Below are 19,064 nucleotides of genomic sequence, written 5' to 3' on the forward strand. Positions count from 1 at the left end.
ATTTTAGCCAAATAAGCTAATAATTACTATTCGATGATGGATATGATAAGCCTTTTTGTTGTTTTAAGATTCATATGTTTTAATGTTTTAAACTGACAAGTTTAACTGAGAAGTTAATTAAAGTAATGCCATACTTATATAAAAAAAAGAAAATGCATAGTGCATATTAAGTTAGTCCCTTATAGCATACAAGCCAAAATCATGTGGCAAAGAATGAAAAACTCCATTTGATGTTGGATAAAGGAGAAAACTTACCTTGGAACAATCCCAGGGGCAGTTCTCTTCTGGTTTATACAGTCAGAATAAAATGTCGTCAGAATAAAATGTCAGTAATTAAGTAGATAAAGTAAGATTTAATGACCTAAAAAGTGTCTTTGTCTTTAACTGATTACAAAGACTCATACCCTGTAAAGTACTTGCCTGTTTTTCTCAATTTTTGATACTTCAGTTTTGATTCTCTGTCATTGATTCTTCATAGCAGATTCTCTTGTGTTGTTCTTCACATTGTGCCACCATTGCTTGTTTGTTCTCATTATTATTCTGTTACTCACCTGTTCATTCATCAAATCTTCAATAAAGTACCTGCAATTGGGTTCACACTCATCTATCTGCATTATCAGAAAATGTCATGGTATACAGTGGTAAAGGCAGCATTAACCTCTAAAAGTGTTTTTCAAAAATTTGATGCCACAAACTTTGGCTAATGGAGGGATTCATTATAAAATTATAAAGTAATTAAAGCCTTTGTGTCAAACATTGTGTAGATGCGGGGGTTCTGTGCCATGGGTGACATTAACATCTTTGCATGTGTCTGTCTCCTCTCATGTCTCCTCTCATTTTAATGAAGAATACAAGGCTCTGCGACTGACAGGCGGTCTGGATCGATGTGCTGGGAGAGTGGAAATCCATCGCAATGGAAGATGGGGAACAGTGTGTGACACGTGCTGGCATAAGGAAGAAGCTACAATGGCCTGTGATATGCTGAATTGTGGAATGGTCAAACATTTCACAGCCTTTGACCCCCCCCTTAAACATAAAAACGAATCACTCTGGTATTTTATCTGTAACCAGAATAGCAAAAACCTATGGGAGTGTCCTGACTATATTGACAATGAATATTTATGTAAGGAAACAAATGCAGCTGGGTTGATTTGCAACAGTAAGTAACATGTTTTGTGTTTTGTTTTTTTGCATGTAACATGTTAACATGGAATATTTTAATAGTTACAGCAACAGTTTACCCCAAAACTAAAATTTTCAAGTTTTCTTCTGTGGAACATGAAAATAGTTGTTAAATCTTTACACAAACTTTAGCAGCGACTATGTCTGTTAAACTTCAAAAATATGCTATAATCCAGCTAATATAGCTCATATTAGGCTACATTCCAAACCTTATAAAGATTTATGCTAAAATGCCCTTTTGTTTTCCCCCTCATTGTTTTTTTCCCCACTGTTTCCCCCCTTAAACCAAATTGTGTGCCACAAGACATGTGAGAATCAGTATCATTGTCCATCAGTGTTGCCACCGATGTGTTGTAGGTCATACAAATTTAACCTATATGCCCTTTTAATAATGAAATTCTAAATAATGACATATACTGTATGTTATGACAACTGCAAATATTTAAGGCTGCTTGCTTACACAGACACAAAGCAGCTACAGAGCCTTTAAAACTAAAGTGGATCAGAGCTTCACGCAGGAGCACAGAGCAGCCCATGTAGATAAACTTCAAGATAATCATTTCGTCTTTTCCAGATTCTCTTGGTCTCTCTGTTCCCACCAGTCAAATACCAACCTCAGCACCAGCAACCATAGGTAATCTTGAATCTTTCAGTTTTTAGTATCCTATAAAACTGAAAATGATTAAATGGGGAAATTAAGGGAGTTAATTTACTACAGTTGTAGTTATGCCCTGGATATGTTATGTTTGTTACGTAAAATAAAATGTTACGTTTGAATGAAAATGGTGAGTGATGTCAGTTAGAACCATTTTTAACACGTCTGGGACTATTTTTTTTTTTCTATCATATAGAGATAACGAAAAAGGACAATTCGCATAGATTCTTACCATCTCCAGAGTTACTGGGGTGTTTTGTTCTGGGATTCTTTCTTGTGATTGCAGTTATCACAAATATCCTCTTGTGTCATCATGATAAAAAGAAGAAAGGTAGGTCCAAACATGCAGACCAACACATCTAAAGCACCACACTAATTATTGGCATAAAACCTTGTGGATTTGACTTGAGTGCATTTGAGTAGGTACAACGGGACTAAAGACACAAAAAAATTGCTTTTCACTGTTCCCATAGTGTATGATTGCAGAAAAAAAATGTTTTGTTTTAAAATAAATCATAAAAGTGGCTTGTTTTGTTTAAAAATCTTATGTATTAGGTGGCCAGGTGAGCCTTTTACCCCACACACGGGGTAAAAGGCAAAAGGCACACATTACTTACACAAACAATTTTGGTAAAGTAATATGTTTTGACTAATGTTTAAGTTACTTGTTCAAAATAATTACTTAAGCAAAGTTTGTACTATTTCGGTTTATTTTGATAAATAAATAGATTCATTTTTGTTCTGTAAATAAACTGTCATTAAAATATAAATTTTAAAAATACAGACACAAAATTATTTTAAAAAGTAAAGATTCTGAAACCATTGAAGAAGATCCCAGGATAATTTAATATAGCTTAACAGTATTAACTATAAATTATATTTTATTATATTTTATTATGATATTATTATCATATATTGTTTCATTATAAATAGGCGATTATCTCACCCCATTTAATATAGGATATTTAACATCTGAATCTATCCGTCATGTCAGCAAATGGAAATTCCGTCAGATATTTATTATCATGTTAATTATTGTGCCTTTTGCCCGAACAGCAGGGATGCCTTTTACCCATAGACTGTAAAAAATATGGACAAAGCGTCTGTGACGTCACCAATAGACTCTCTGAAGAATGGGTTTGAGGCTGTTTATGGGGGGTATGGGCAGCACCATACTGGAAAATCTTGGGAAATACAAAATACAAATGTTCGGAAAGGATACAGAGGTGGTATGATGTGTTGTGTCAGATAATGGCCGAGACGTCAAATTCACTCGGCGCAGCCCATTATCAGCTGTCAATCAAAAGTTTATCGCCCTTATTTGTCATAGATTTTATATCTAAATACGATCTAAACTAACAAGTTAGAAAAAAAATTCACCCCCCTCATAGTTGTCAGGCACTCGGAACCTATCGAAAAATACAATAAAAGTCCATTAGTTGGGTCATCTTTAGCTGTTCCGTGACCGTGGAGAGCGAAGGTTCGTTTCTCACTGGATTTGTCATCTATAAAGGTTAAAGAAAACAATGAGCCAGGGTGCCCCTCACAAAAATGTGGGGAAATTTTGTTAGAGCCCGATATCCAAAATGGCTGCCGTCGGCCAAGCTGTGAAATTACTTTTTAATGGTTTTGCCCACAGTGCTGCATAATACATGGTTTCTGAGACTATTTGGGTCAAGAAATTCATAAATTATGTAGATTTATTGATTTTACCTATTTTTGACCTTCAAATTTAAGATGGCCGCCACAGGTGAATAGGGTAAAAATTTTAACTTGCAGATATCACCATGAAACTTTACCAGTTGATTACTCACATGAATAGGAGAAAAAATGTATTGCGAGTTTTCTGTAATTTGATGTTTAAATATGCTAATCAGGCTATATCTAATTAAATATGCACTAATTTGCATAAATTTTGAAGTGACGAATCTCACCATTGAAAAAAATAAGGTTCAAAATTATTTTAGCATTTTCTTGATATATTCAATGAAAAGACATCACTTGAGGGGACTATAAATATCTCTTTTTGTTACCCTGGAAATCAGAAAATACTGCCAATAGCATTAAATAGATTTCCGCCCTATTTTTAGGCATAAAATGTCATATAAATCAGGCCAAGAATGATATATCAACAAATCCCTCTGGAAAAACCTTCACAATATAGTTGGGAATAAGACTGTACAGTTTGTTGTATGTAGGTAATACAGAAGTGTAAAATTGTCACTAGGAGTGTGAGAAAAAAAGTCTCATTTACGTATGTAACCCTCGTTCCCTGAGTAGGGAACGGAGACGTTGCGCTGAGTGAGTTCGAATGGGGTTTTGCTTAGAAAGCCTTACTCCAAGCCCACAAGGAGGCAATAGCCCTAGTTGAATGGGCCTTGACGTTAAGGGGCATTCCTGCCCCAGGCAATCAAGCCAAAACAATAGCATCCACAATCCAGTGAGCAAGCCTCTGTTAAGAGACCCCCCCTCCCTTGTTGAACCCACCAAAGCACACAAACAGCTGGTCCGATTTTCCAAAAGCGGCGGAGCGAGAAATGTATTTTCGGAGCGCTCTGACTGGGCAAATAGCACTCTGAGCATCCAAACCCTGAGAGGGTGATGGCTCAGAGGACAAGGCAGGCAGAGAAACAATCTGCGCTCTGAACGGGGTGTTGAGCGACTTAGGAATGTAACCCGGCCTCGGTCTGAGAGTTACATTACAGTTTCCCGGTCCAAAGCGAATACAATGTTCACTTACAGAGAAAGCCTGTAAATCCCCAACCCGCTTCGCCAAAGCGAGAGCGAGAAACAGTGCCGTTTTAACCAATAGCTCCTTAATGGCAATAGAAGCTAAGGGCTCGAAAGGCGGTGGTGACAAAGCCTCCAAGACCAAAGCTAAATCCCACGGCAGCACCGAAAGCGGCCGTGCAGGGCATAATCTCCTAGCTTCCTTGAGGAACCGTGTCACCAACGCATGTCTACCGATAGACTGTCCGTCAACGGGGGGTGAAATGTGGCAATAGTGACCACATATATCATCCATCCGATCCATCCGAATATCCGACACAGAGCAGTTCGCAGGGTCTATACCGACATCCTGACACCATTTCGAGAACACGCCCCACTTTAGAGCATACAGGCACCTGGTGGACGGGGCTTGTGCCTCCGCGATGGTATTCAAAACCCGTTAATCCCGTCCGCACAGCGACCCTGCAGCGTCCACACATGGAGGCTCCACAGCTCGGGGCTGGGATGCCAGATCGTTCTGCTCACCTGAGACAGAAGGTCCTTCCTGAGCGGAATCTCCCATGGCTGTCCTGCCAGTAATTCTACCAAATCCGCAAACCAGGGCTGATTCGGCCAGTTCGGGGCTACCAGTCACCGGCCGCCTACTCCCTGATTTTGCACAACACCATGGGCAAAATTTTTACCGAAGGAAAAGCATAGAGACAGACTCTCGGCCGTATGTAGTTGTCGGTCTGAATCAACACATGCTGCTGCTCCAGCCGAGAACGAAAGGCATAGAGAACTAGAGAGACCGCTTCTAGTTCCAAATGATTTATGTGCCACTCCATCTGCTTCTCTAAACCAACGACCCGAGGCGGGCTTGCCCAAGCAGACCGCTACCCATCCGGTGGACGAAGTGTCCATCAGGACCTCCACATGCTGCGTCACTATGCCCATAGGGACACCTGAGCTGAAGAGATCTGGGTTACTCCACGGGGCCAGGGGGCAGGAGCACCTGCAGGTGACCAAAATGCGCTTGTGGCCAGAATACCACGCAGTCGGGGGGATGGGCGCTTCACCCAGTGTTGAAGCGGTCTCATATGCAGCAGCCCCAGATGACACACCGAAGAAGCTGCCGCCATCCGTCCCAGTAGCCGCTGAACCTCTTTCAGTGGGATGAGCCTGCTAGGTCTGAAGAGACAGAGAGAAGAACTCAGAGCCTCCGTTTGCTTGGGGGAGAGGCGCGCTTTTATTCTCCCCGAATCCAAGCACACTCCCAGGAATGTTGTAGTCTGGTTTGGTGTGAGCACACTTTTCTGGACGTTCGCCCTCAAACCGAGCATCTACAAGTGTCGGAGGGGGGCTTCCACATGGCTGACAATGTGGGGTGGGGGGGTGTGGTGAGGAGGTAGCCGTGGTCCCCCGCCTCGTCCATTGGGGCAAACATGGCCTGGGTGGGTGGGGGTGAGGGTGCGCGCCGATTGCGGGGCCGCCCATGACTTCACCACGTGCTCATGCACAGTAGGGAAAAATGGTGTTCCTCTTTTCGAAGCGGCCTGACGGTGGCTCGATTGGAGGAACCACGTATCCAGTTTGCTCTTTGAAGGTTCATCGGGAGCCTTCCACGAGAGGTCCAATTCCTTGACGGCCTTCGAGAGGACACGGAAGAGCTATATATATATTATTATTCTGCACGACGTGCAAAAATGTAACCCCCGCTTTGACTGTCGAAAAGAAGTGTGCTGTAGAGCTTGCATCAGTGTGGGCTCTGCAAAAGTGCGCATCGAGGGCACATATCAACCACAAAGTATGGGTGAGCAACCTTCTGAAACCTAAAATGAAAAATGAGACAACCTACAGACGATCTCATGTATTTAACGGACACATGAAATAAGTACACAAGACTGAAAATTCATGTGAAGTGTGCCATTTGGGACAGGGCCTATGATCGTGAACCACAATAGCCACTTATGTGGATTTAGCCCGGCCATCATTTCTCATGTGTGATTTCTGTATTTGACTGATTGTTTACCGTTGCTGACTACTTTCTGCCTGCCAAGATCTGGATGGTTAATTGGACTCTGATTATTGCTGCCTGCCTCGGCCCTTTGCCTGTCAACCTGTTTTGTTTCTGCCTTTTCTGTTCTGCCCTGTTTGCCATTGCACACCCTGCCTGTCTTGACCATGCTTAATAAAAAGCTGTGGATCCCCCTGGCCTGACACTGCCTCGTTACAACACATTTGGTGCATCTGCTCACTATCTGCCGAACGGCTCTGGTAGATCCGCTTATGCACTGATTATGTTGTTGGAATAGTGCCCATTTTATTGACAGAAGAAGGGATATTCTGATGTTTACTGTGTGCAGAATATTCAAAACTCATCGGACCATGAAGTTTAATCCAAACCAAGGCAATCTGAGAAAGTTGCGGCTGTTAAAATTGCGCCATTATTTCACAGTGTTCATTTACACTAGTGACTGCGACGCTGAAATGTGTGAGAACAGATGAATAACATCGGTAACACTTTACCACCACCTTGGTGCCTTTAGCGTTATTCTGCACGACGTGGAAAAACGTAACCCCCGCTTTGACTGTCGAAAAGAAGTGTGCTGAAGAGCTTGCATGAGTGAGGGCTCCACAAAAGTGCGCATCGAGGGCACATATCAACCACAAAGCATGTGTGTGCAACCTTTTGAAAGGTCAGGTGTACATCCAGGTCTACATCTGTCGTGTGTTAACATTATAGCATTTAGGGATGCGCCGATCCGATACTCGGGTTCGGTATCGGCTCCGACACTGCCATCTTTGCCGGATCGGGTATCGCTCAGGCGAGGCCAATTCAAATCCTATTTTGTGCGTATACTATTCTATGTTATTGTTAATTCCCACAAACGGCACAAAAACTTTCTAAAGTAACAAAGTTTTCGTGTACTGTATTATAAATGTTCTGAAGCCATTATGTGATATAGAAATTAATTTTCCCTCCGCTGCGGCTGTCAGTCATTCTCTAATCAGCGTTCGAACAGCGCGTCGCGTTCGGTGACAGTCAATGATGAAACTATCTTCAAGATGATTCAATGTTAATACTATTACAGTATACTTGATCTGTAGATAAAGGTCTATGGTTTTGAATGGAGAAACTTTATCTTGCTGGACTATATTGCTGTAACTTAATCGTGTTACTTTCTACCGGGTGTTGGACGCTGTCGGTTAGATCACAACACTAGAGAGTCAGAGCACAATAATTGTTCTTCACGCACACAGTAACTGAAATTGAAAACCGTTAAAAGAAAAGGCTCAATAAACAATTGTATAGATAAATACTGTATAATACACTGTCCATCAATATGTGCTTTGTGCTTTGAACTTTTCAAAGCGGACTCGACACGCTGCGCGCTGTAACTCCATGTGGCTTCAAGCGCATCACTCTCCGCTCGTAAAGCGCATAAGCGCTTTGTGCCGCACTGTATTAGAGCCTTTAATATCATTGTCACAGAACCGAAGACACAGATGGGTAAGTTAAAGGAGTTTATTGAAGCAGGTAAACAACGGGAATTGGCAGGTGAGTATCTGGTTAGTTGAGGTTTGCAGATAAAGTTGAACAGTCTTGTTCATAGAGTCTCTTATCTTATGCAGGCTGGGCGAGAACGGAAGGTAGACTGAAGACAGGGATCAGAAGGACCGGACCAGGACCAGAGTGCAGACGGGTGACGGACTGGATGAAGACGACTGGAAAGGTAAGTAGCAGGTAAGTAGATTCTTCGAATGGCAGGAGTTTGAAGTCGTATGTATCGACGAGACCAGACAACTGAAGAGGTGAACTGAAGTGTCTTTTATAGTGAGGGTGAATTGGATGGGGATTGCAGGCAGGTGATGGTGACAGGTGATGGTGATTAGAAATCTGGGGAAGCAGATCGAGTGGGCGAAGTGAAGGTGTCTGGCGCTGAGACTGGTGTATCCGTGACAGTACCCCCCCCCCCCCCCTCCACGGCTAGCTCCAGCTGGTGGAAAGGACCGACGACGGGGACGACCACGGCCTCTAGGTGCTGGACGATTTGGGTGAGCAGAGTGGAAATCCTGAAGGAGAGTGGGATCCAGAATGTCCTCACGATGCACCCAACATCTTTCCTCGGCACCAAAACCCTCCCAGTCGATGAGGTATTCCAGATGGCCTCCCCGTTCTTGGGAGTCAAGGATTTTGTGGACTCGGTAGATGTTGTCGTCCTCTGGATCCACGGGAGGAGGAGGTACATCTTCAGCACCAAACTCTGGGGAAGAAGGAGTGAAAGGATTGGTGTAAGGCTTGAGCAAGGAAACATGGAATGAAGGTGAGATTCGGTAGTGAGCCGGGAGTGATAACCGGTAGGTGACTTCGTTGATCTGCCTCTGTATGGCGAATGGACCTATATATCTGGGATTTAGCTTACGACAGGGCTGCCGGAGACGGATGTCCAGAGTAGAGAGCCATACCAATTGACCTGGTTGATATTGGGGTGTTGCTGAACATCTGGAATCGGCTTGGTTCTTGTGTCTCCGGACAGCCCACTGGAGATGTAGATGTGCTGAGTCCCAGACCCTCTCGCTCGTCTGGAACCAGTGATGGACTGCTGGAACGTTAGAGGGTTCTCCGGACCAGGGGAATAGTGGAGGTTGGAAACGGAGTATGCACTGAAAAGGCGTGAGGCTGGTGGGGGATTGACGGAGGGAATTTTGAGCATACTCGGCCCAAGGGAGATAGCGACTCCAGCAGTCCTGGTGGTCATGACAGTATGACCGCAGTTATCTCCCGATCTCCTTTATCTTCCGCTCAGTCTGGCTATTGGACTGCGGATGGTACCCAGAAGTCAGACTGACTGTAACACCCAAGAGGTTGAAGAAGGCTTTCCACAAACGAGAAATGAACTGGGGTCCACGGTCAGACACAATTTCCTCGGGGATGCCGAAGTGATGGAAGATTTGGTGGAACAATGTCTCAGCAGTTTCAAAGGCGGTGGGTAACCCAGGCAGGGTAATGAGTTTACAGGCTTTCGAGAATCGATCAACTACTACTAGGATGCAGGTATGGGAATCAGAAGCGGGCAGGTCGGTGACGAAGTCAACCCCTAGGTGAGACCAGGGTCGTGTGGATATTGGAAGTGGCACAAGTTTCCCTTCCGGGAGTCGGCGTGGGACTTTGGCCATGGCGCCGACTGAGCAGCTCTTCACATATCGGGAGATATCCTGGGTCATATTAGGCCACCAATAGCGTTGTTGGATGAGCAAGAGGGTATGGTGGCTGCCTGGGTGTCCAGAGCCCGGGGATGTGTGAACTGAGTCCATGAGGGATAAACGTAATCGTGAGGGTACATAAACCCGTCCCTCAGGACCTCCCGGCGGAGCAGGTTCAGATTGGGTGGCCTCGGCGATGTGATCGTCCAGGCTCCATTGCATGGAGCTAACCACTAGGGCTGGAGGGAGGATGGTTTCAGGAACAGACGGACGGGAATCATCAGCTTTAACATTTTTATGACCTGGGCGGTAAGTGACTGTGAAGTTAAAGCGAGTGAAGAAGAGTGCCCAGCGAGCTTGATGTGGGTTGAGTCTTCGAGCCTCACATAGATATTCCAAGTTGCGGTGATCGGTGATGACGACGAATGGGTGTTTTGCTCCCTCCAGCCAGTGTCTCCATTCCTCTAAGCGAGTTTGACTACCAGCAGTTCCCGGTTGCCGATATCATAATTCTGCTCCGCCGGGGACAGTTTTTTGGAGAAGAAGGCACATGGATGGAGTTGGAGTGGGTTCCCCTGCCACTGAGTTAGGACTGTTCCTACCCCGGTGGTGGAGGCATCGACTTCCACAAGGAATGGGAGATCCGGATCATGAAGGATGAGGGTAGGAGCTGAACTGAAGGACTTCTTCAACTCTTCAAAGGCGTTGGTGGCTTCGGTGGTCCAGGACAGAGACTTGGCCCCATTTTTGAGTAGAGAAGTGATGGGTGCGCTGATCTGACTGAAACCTTTGATGAAACGGCGATAGAAATTAGCGAACCCCAGGAAATGTTGCAGTTCTTTAAGATTGGTGGGTCGAGGCCAACTGGTGACGGCAGCCACCTTCCTCTGGTCCATGGTGATACTTTGGGGGGTGATGACATAGTCCAAGAACTGGATGGTTTTCTGGTGAAATTCGCACTCCTCCAACTTCAAGTAGAGGTGATGATCTCTCAGACGCTGGAGGACAAGCTGAACATGACGGATGTGTTCAGACAGGTTGGCAGAGTAAATGAGGATGTCGTCGATATATATGATGACAAATTGATTCAGGTAATCACGGAAGATCTCGTTCATGAAGCCTTGGAAGACAGCGGGTGAGATGGACAGACCGAAGGGCATTACAAGATATTCATAGTGGCCCGCTGGTGTTATGAACGCGGTCTTCCACTCGTCTCCTTTGCGGATCCTAATCAGATTGTAAGCACTCCGGAGGTCGAGCTTGGTGAACAGGTGAGCACCCCGAAGTTGTTCCATTGCAGCCGGGACCAGAGGAAGGGGATAATGGAACTTGACTGTAGATTGGTTGATTGTCCGATAGTCGATACAGGGGTGCAAGCCTCCGTCCTTTTTCCCAACGAAGAAGAAGCTGGAAGCGGCAGGGGAAGTTGATGGATGGATGTAACCTTGTTGAAGCGCCTCTTCGATGTACTCCTCCATGGCCTTCTCTTCCGGGATGGACAATGGATAGATCTCACCATGCGGTAACACTGCCCCAGGCAGCAGGTCGATCGCACAGTCCCATGGCCGATGTGCTGGTAGTGTGGTAGCCAGTTGCTTATTGAAAACATCCTGGAACGCCCGGTAAGTAGTAGGAATTTCGGGTAGGTCATTGATGGGTGGACTCTCAACGGATGTGGATGCAAGGGAAACCTCAGAGACTGGAGTGAATGAAGGCGGTGAAGATTTCTGGACTGAGAGCAGACAACGATCGAAACAGTTCTTCCCCCACTGTAAGATCTCCCCGGTGGACCACTGGATGTTGGGAGAATGTACTTCCAACCACGGGCGTCCCAGGATGATCTCAGCAGTTGAACCCTCCAGCACCAGGAAAGAGATTTCCTCCTGATGAAGACCGCTGATCTTCACTAACATATCCGGACTTCGATGTCCGACTCGTCCTTGGCCAAGAGGTTTTCCCAGAATGGAGTGTATCTGAAGAGTGTGAGGAATGGCTCTTTGACTAGTCTGAAGTCGTTGAAGAGTGGATAGCGGGATGAAGTTTCCTGCAGAACCGGAGTCAATCAATGCTTGTACTGGAAGAGATCGATTCTGGTAAGTAATGGTTACTGGAGTGTATTTCATTGGAGAAATGGGTAGCGGAAGGCGAACTGTACTCACAGCTGGCCGGGGAGGACGAACAGGACAGGAAAGGAGCTGATGACCGGCGGCCCCACAATATAAGCAGAGATGATTCGTAATTCGTCAATGTCGTTCAGAGGCAGACAGAGGGCCCTAATAATAATAGAAAAGAATAATCCTAAGGAAAACAATAGGGCCTTCGCCCTTTCAGGGCTTGGGCCCTAATAATGAAACACAGCTGAACATAATAAAACATAAAGAGTCCATGGGGAAACATAACATGGGGAGAGAGTGCCCTCTAGTGGCCCTCGAGGGCACCACGGCTGCTGATCGTCACACATGGTAAGCAAGTTTGTGAATATTTTAAATAAAAAAGGAAAAATGAAATAAAAGCAATACACATCTGTCATTCATTGTGGCTATGGTGTCACGTGACAAATATGACGCGTTGCCATGGAAACATTAAGGGGGAATGTTCTAAAATAAAAACTCACTCTGGGGAGTAAGTCAGAATATTTTAAACTTAAGCATGAAAGAGTTCATATATGAATGAAAAATTATGCAAAAATTATGGTTGCATAGAGCGCTGTTATTTAAAAATCTGTGTTATGGAGCGCTGCATTTAAAAATCTATTGTTCCAAAGCAAAGTGTGTATATTGATTGTTCATTGATGGTATAAAGTTTAGCCCCATTAACAATTTCACATGCCCCCTCAGTCATTTCATCCTGCAGAAAAAAAAAAAATTAAAGCTGCAAGCAGCGATGGGCGGGCCCTCGCACCTGTAGCACGTCGGGGTGTGAGGCGGCCGCGTTGCATATTCTGGAGCTCAGCCGGTGCGGCTGTGAATTTGCTAAGCTTCATTAAAGGTTGCCTGTTGGTGGCGCTATGACTGTGGGTGAATGTCGGCATGTATATGTGTTCAGGGCGGGACTGTTGTATGATGTATAAAATTTTGCACTGGTCTGAGGATGTACACTGAAGTTACAACAACTTCCTGTTTCATGGCGAATCATCGACGCCACGGACACGCCCATCGACGAAAACGCGCAGATAGCACAACTTTACATCATCAATGCCTTTAGAAGGCACAGCAGAAATTTGAAGTCGATCCGACAAAATCCTTAGGAGGAGTTATTTAAAGTACGTAATGAGTAAATCATCCAAAAATGGCGGTAAAATTAGAAATGGCCGACTTCCTGTTGAGTTCAGGGCATCGCTCCAAGAGACTTTTCTGTGCGTCTGGACATGGTAGATGTACCACAGAAATTTCGTACCTGACGGTCAAATATGTGGTGGGGGCTGCGTCTTTAAAGGTCACTTCCTCTCGCTACTAGGTGGCGCTATGACTTAGGGTGAATGTCGGCATGTAGATTTGTTCAGGGCGGGATTCTTGTCAAATGTGTCAAATTCCGTGCAGATCTTGGCATTTACAGCCAAGTTACTACAACTTCCTGTTTCATGGCGAATCATCGACGCCACGGACACGCCCATCGACGAAAACGCGCAGATAGCACAAATTTACATCGTCAATGCCTTTAGAAGGTACAGCAGAAAGTTGATCCGACTAAATCCCTAGGAGGAGTTTGTTAAAGTACGGAGTGTGTAAATCGTCCCAATTTGATCGCCGAATTCAAAATGGCGGACTTCCTGTCGAGTTTAGGGTATGGGTTCTTGAGGCTTTTTTGTGCGTGTTGAAATGATACACGTCCCCACCAAATTTCGTGCATGTAGGTTGAACGAGGGGCTAATTTTTTCTAGGTGGCGCTAGCGAGCCATTTTGCCCCGCCCATCCGCGAAATCCACAAAATACGAAATTTTTCACCAGTCCTGACATGAGTGCTTACTTCGCAGAAAAAAGAAAAAAAATAATAACCCTAACAGTTTCAATAGGGTCCTCGCACTGTTAGTGCTCGGGCCGTAATAACCCCAACGAGTAGGGGTGTAACCCCGGCATCCTGGCCAAATTTGCCCAGTAGCCTCTGTCCATCATGGCCTCCTAATCATCCCCATATACACCAATTGGCTTCATCACTGTCTCCTCTCCACCAGTAAGCTTGTGTGTGGTGAGCGTTCTGGCGCAATATGGCTGCCGTCGCATCATCCAGGTGGATGCTGCACATTGGTGGTGGTTGAGGAGATCCCCCCCTTCTATGTGAAGCGCTTTGAGTGTCCAGAAAAGCGCTATATAAATGTAACAAATTATTATTATTATTATTAATTTAGTGCTGGGGCCCTAAAAAAATAACCCTAACAGTTTCAAGAGGGTCCTCGCACTGTTAGTGCTCGGGCCCTAAAAAATAACCCTAACAGTTTCAAGAGGGTCCTCGCACTGTTAGTGCTCGGGCCCTAAAAATAATCCTAACAGTTTCAATAGGGTCCTCGCACTGTTAGTGCTCGGGCCCTAAAAAATAACCCTAACCGTTTCAAGAGGGTCCTCGCACTGTTAGTGCTCGGGCTCTAATAACCCTAACAGTTTCAATAGGGTCCTCGCACTGTTGGTGTTCGGGCCCTAATAAAAAAATAATCGGAAGGAAAACAATAGGGCCTTCTCCCTTTCAGGGCTTGGGCCCTAAATATAGCTGCGAGCAGCGATTGCGGGCCCAAGCCGGTGGCACCGCAACCCCGGTGCCTTTAGTTATCTAAATCGCTGCTTGCAGCTATATATATATATATATATATATATATATATATATATATAAAAGCCGGTGGCATCACCTTTAGGGTTCTCTTACGAGAGGTTCTCTCGTATTGCGTAAGCTAGCTTACGCTACGGGAAAGATTCATCTTTGCTGAGAAGTTGAAGCCAAAAAATTATTCCATAATTTTGTAATCATTGTCAACGCAGTCTCTTCTGAGGCAGACCATGAGCGGGCTAGCTAGCGGCTCATTGGTTCGCTCAGAGAGAATGCACGAACCTATGGGAGAGCGGCGCTGAGTCCGCGCCCAATGAGCGGACGGCGCTCGCTCACTGCGTCACAGCCCGCCAAAAGGGGCGTGGCTACAGTGTATAAAGGTCGCTCTCCCAGCTAGTTCGTCGATTCTTTTTCATTCAGCGAGCTACACGCATCCGCTGTCCTGGGAAGAAGCCGCCGTCGTCGAGAAGGCACCTTCTAGCGAGCTCCGGAGTCTGAGGAAGCCGGCCGTCTGCCACCTTCAGCCGCCCAGCTAGCTAGCGCCATCCAAGGCGTATCCTTTATTCCATTTATTCCTAAAAGAGCACGAGCGTCTTTTTCAAGATGCCTCGAATTTCCTGCGGCTCATGCCGCTCTTCACTCGAGGAAGGAGACCGCCACCCCATCTGCGTTCTCTGTCTCAGAGTGGATCACGCAGAGCTCGCCCTCGCCAACGGAGGATGCGACCACTGCGAGGACCTGCCTCTGTCTTCCCTGCGGGCTCGACTGCAGGCAGTCAAAACCGCTCCCGCGCCGCCTCTCACTTCGCCGCGGAAGAAGAAACGCTGCTCCCAGAGGCCGCCGGAGCCCCCTGCGGATCCAGGTGGGCCGCCGCCCACCGACCGCTCTCCCTCTCCGCCCCTGCCGGACTTACAGTTGCCGCCGAGTGGCCGCTCTGTCGCTTCCGACGACACCGCGGATGAGAAGGACTCTTGTTCGCTGCACGCTTCTGACAGCGATGATTGGTCGTCGATCGGCTCATCGACGAGAGAGTGCGGGGACCCGCGCCGGCATCGAGGAGGAACTAACGCCTCCTTTCGCAGGCCGTCAACCGCCTGGGTCTCGAGTGGTCTCCTCCCCCCGAGCAACCACCGAACCGCATGGATGGGAAGTTCCTGCACCGGCGCCCGGCCCCCGCCTGCAGCCGGGCTGCACCATTCCTGCCTGAGCTACACAACGAGCTCACGAAATCCTGGAATGCCCCTCTTTCGGCTCGTAACCGCTCCGATGTGTCCGCTTCGCTGCGCTCAGTGGACGGAGCCGCCGAGAAGGGTTATACTGCCATGCCGCCCGTTGAGGACTCGGTCGCCGCTCATCTTTGCCCACCCTCTGCCAGATGGCGTTCTTCTCATACGCTTCCTTCTAAAGCGTGCAGAGCGACCTCCAACTTCCATGCCCGCGCCTATGCCGCCGCCGGACAGGCCGCCTCAGCGCTGCATTCCATGTCAGTCCTCCAGTTGCTCCAGAGCGACATCTTGTGCGAGATGGCGAACAGCGGTAGGAACCCGCCCATCCTTTCGGATCTGAGAAGCGCTACGGATCTTTCCCTTCGCGCCACTAAAGCCGCCGCACAAGCCCTGGGGAAATGCATGGCCGCCCTCGTTGTCGCTGAGAGACACTTGTGGCTCACGCTCACCGATATGGGAGATTCAGAACGCGCCGTGTTCCTCAACGCGCCTATATCTCCTACCGGGCTCTTCGGATCTGCCGTCACGGGCATCGTTGACCGCTTCTCCGAGGTACAGAAAGCGCCATGAATCTGTTCCTGCCCCGCCGCTCTAGCTCTTCGGCAGGCCGCTCTCAGGAGCCTCCTGCCAGAACCCCACAGCAGCGCCCGCCTCAGCAAGCTCAGCAGCCCCAGCGTAGACAGGGCGGCCGCCCTCGCTCTGACAGCCGCCGCAGACAGCCTCCTCCTCGGGGGCCTCGACCCAAGATCGCGCTGAAGCCCGATCAGCAGAAGTCTGCCTAGCACAGCTGAGAAAAAGACGGCTCTCTCCCGCTGCGGCCGGACCGCCGTCAAAGCTTCGCCCACTGTTAGTCCCCGTCTCACCGCCGACTACAGTAGAGTTCACCGCCACAATCAAGCCGGTTTCCCTGCCCGCTTGCGAGCGACTAAAAGCCGTTTTCACGGCTACCCAGAGAGTTCACAAAAAGAGCATAAAAGCCTCAAGTGTAAAAAATGTGCCCACAAGCATGTGCTCACTTACACACACAAGCACCATATGCCCAGGGTCTCTCACAGAGCCCATTCTCGCGGAGCGAGCTCTATCCGCTCCAGTAGCAGAGAACATAAGCACGCCCACGAGCCCGTGCGCGTGTCCCCCCTCTGCCCGCTCTGTCACACGGCCCATAAACTCCTCTCTGAGTGTAAGTCCCGTTGCCTTCCACATTATAAGCGCGCCCACACCCAGTGTCCAGCCCGCTATGTGCAGCAATCAGGGCGAAATCGCCATTCAGCCGCTAGCCGCTCGCTTCGAAGCGTGGGAAGCCATCCCCGGCATCTCCTCGTGGGTTTTAAGCATAATAAAGAATGGCTATCGATTACAGTTTCGTCGCCGCCCGCCACGCTCGCGCGTGCGGCTCGAATCCACTGTCAGCCCGGCCGCTATGAACACGCTTCGCTTAGAAATAGCCAAGCTACTGCAGAAGGGCGCTATAGAGAGAGTCCCGCAATCTATGACCGAGTCGGGGTTTTACGGCCGTTATTTTCTGGTTCCCAAGAAAGACGGCGGCCTCAGGCCGATCTTAGATCTCAGGGCTTTGAACAAAGCGCTCATGAAGAGACCGTTCAAAATGCTCACAGTCAAGAAACTCCTCGCGCACGTCCGCCAGGGGGACTGGTTCATCTCTCTAGACCTGAAAGACGCCTATTTTCAGATCCAGATAAACCCTCATCACAGGCCATTCCTACGTTTCGCCTTCGAGGGTCAAGTTTACCAGTATGCCGTTCTCCCGTTCGGCCTATCCTTAGCACCCCGTACGTTCACGAAGTGCATGGATACAGCGCTCGCCCCCCTGCGAAGTCAGGGGCTGCGCATACTGAATTATCTGGACGATTGGCTGATTCTAGCAGATTCCCAGACGGAGCTTCTGTCGCACCGCACAGTTCTCCTCAACCATCTGGAAGCGCTGGGACTCTCTGTCAACTGGAAAAAGAGCTCTCTCCAGCCCAGTCAAACTATTTCGTTCCTTGGAATAGATTTGAACTCTGTCACTATGACGGCTCGCTTATCCACACAGCGCGCGCGCCGTGTTCAGCGCCTAGCCGCCTCTTTTCAGATGGGTACCCATACATCCCTGAAATCTTTTCAGAGGATGCTGGGTTATATGGCTTCAGCCTCCGCTGTGCTACAGCTGGGTCTTCTGCACATGCGCCCCCTTCAACTCTGGTTAAAGAGCCGCGTATCCCACCGCGAGTGGACGACGGGCCGCCAGATGATCAAGATTACTCAGACATGTATCACTGCACTGCAGCCATGGTCAGTAATCGAGTGGTTTCAGAGGGGCGTTACCATGGGGACTTTTTCTCGCCGGAAAGTCATCTCGACAGACGCATCCAACTCGGGTTGGGGTGCGGTTTGCGAGGGCTCACCGGCCGCCGGCCAGTGGTCGAGCCACGAGAGTTCCCTACACATAAACTGTCTGGAAATGATCGCGGTCGAGAACACGCTGCTGTTTTTCCTCCCGCGCATACACGGTCACCACGTCCTGATTCGCTCCGACAATATGGCCGTGGTATCATACATCAACCGTCAGGGCGGCGTCAGATCCAAGAATCTCTTTCATCTGACACGCCGCATCCTATTGTGGTCCCAGAGTCACCTGCTTTCGCTCAGAGCGACGCACGTACCGGGCCATCTGAACGACGGTCCAGACATGCTGTCCAGGAACCTGGTCTCCCCCGGAGAATGGTCCCTGCACACTCAAACAGTCCAAACGCTGTGGCGCCTATTCGGCAGAGCGGAGATAGATCTTTTCGCGTCAGAAGAGAACGCTCACTGCCCAATATTCTTCTCAAAGAGCGAAGACGCGCTAGCCCAGGATTGGCCCCGCCGCCCGCTCTATGCTTTCCCCCCGATTTCTCTGCTACCGCAGGTCATTCAGAGAATCAGGGACTCACGCCACTCGGTGCTCCTCATAGCCCCGCGCTGGGAGAATCAGATTTGGTTCACGGAGCTTGCGCGGCTGTCACAGACAGCCCCGTGGCCCATTCCAATCAGAGCAGATCTCCTCACTCAAGCCCGCGGCTCGATCTGGCATCCCCATCCACAGCGCTGGGCGCTTCATGCATGGGTGACCAACGACTACGCGTCGAATTGCCAAAAGGGGTTCTGAACACGATCAAACACGCCAGAGCGGATTCTACCAGAAAGCTCTATGCTGCAAAATGGTCTGTGTTCTCCAAATGGTGCACCGACAAAAATTTGGACCCACGGACGTGCAAGGTTTCGTCTTTGCTCGTGTTCCTTCAGGAGATGCTGGATAGGGGCAGGTCCCCATCCACTCTTAAGGTTTA

General features: G+C 48.0%; 1 protein-coding gene across 2 annotated transcripts in view; it reads left to right on the plus strand.

The window, feature by feature from the left end:
- Positions 1 to 19,064, plus strand: part of LOC120464725 (T-cell differentiation antigen CD6) — a 110,522-nt gene that overhangs the window by 10,461 nt on the left and 80,997 nt on the right. For both annotated transcript variants that reach the window (XM_039654228.2, XM_039654229.2), the window contains exons 5-7: positions 848 to 1,159; positions 1,757 to 1,816; positions 2,034 to 2,168. In XM_039654228.2, coding sequence (XP_039510162.1) covers positions 848 to 1,159; positions 1,757 to 1,816; positions 2,034 to 2,168 — 507 coding nt within the window. The remainder of the gene's footprint in view (positions 1 to 847; positions 1,160 to 1,756; positions 1,817 to 2,033; positions 2,169 to 19,064) is intronic.

Source organism: Pimephales promelas, chromosome 18 (genome assembly GCF_988280905.1).
Source record: "Pimephales promelas chromosome 18, fPimPro1.hap1.1, whole genome shotgun sequence".
In the NCBI taxonomy this organism is placed as follows: Eukaryota; Metazoa; Chordata; class Actinopteri; order Cypriniformes; family Leuciscidae; genus Pimephales; species Pimephales promelas.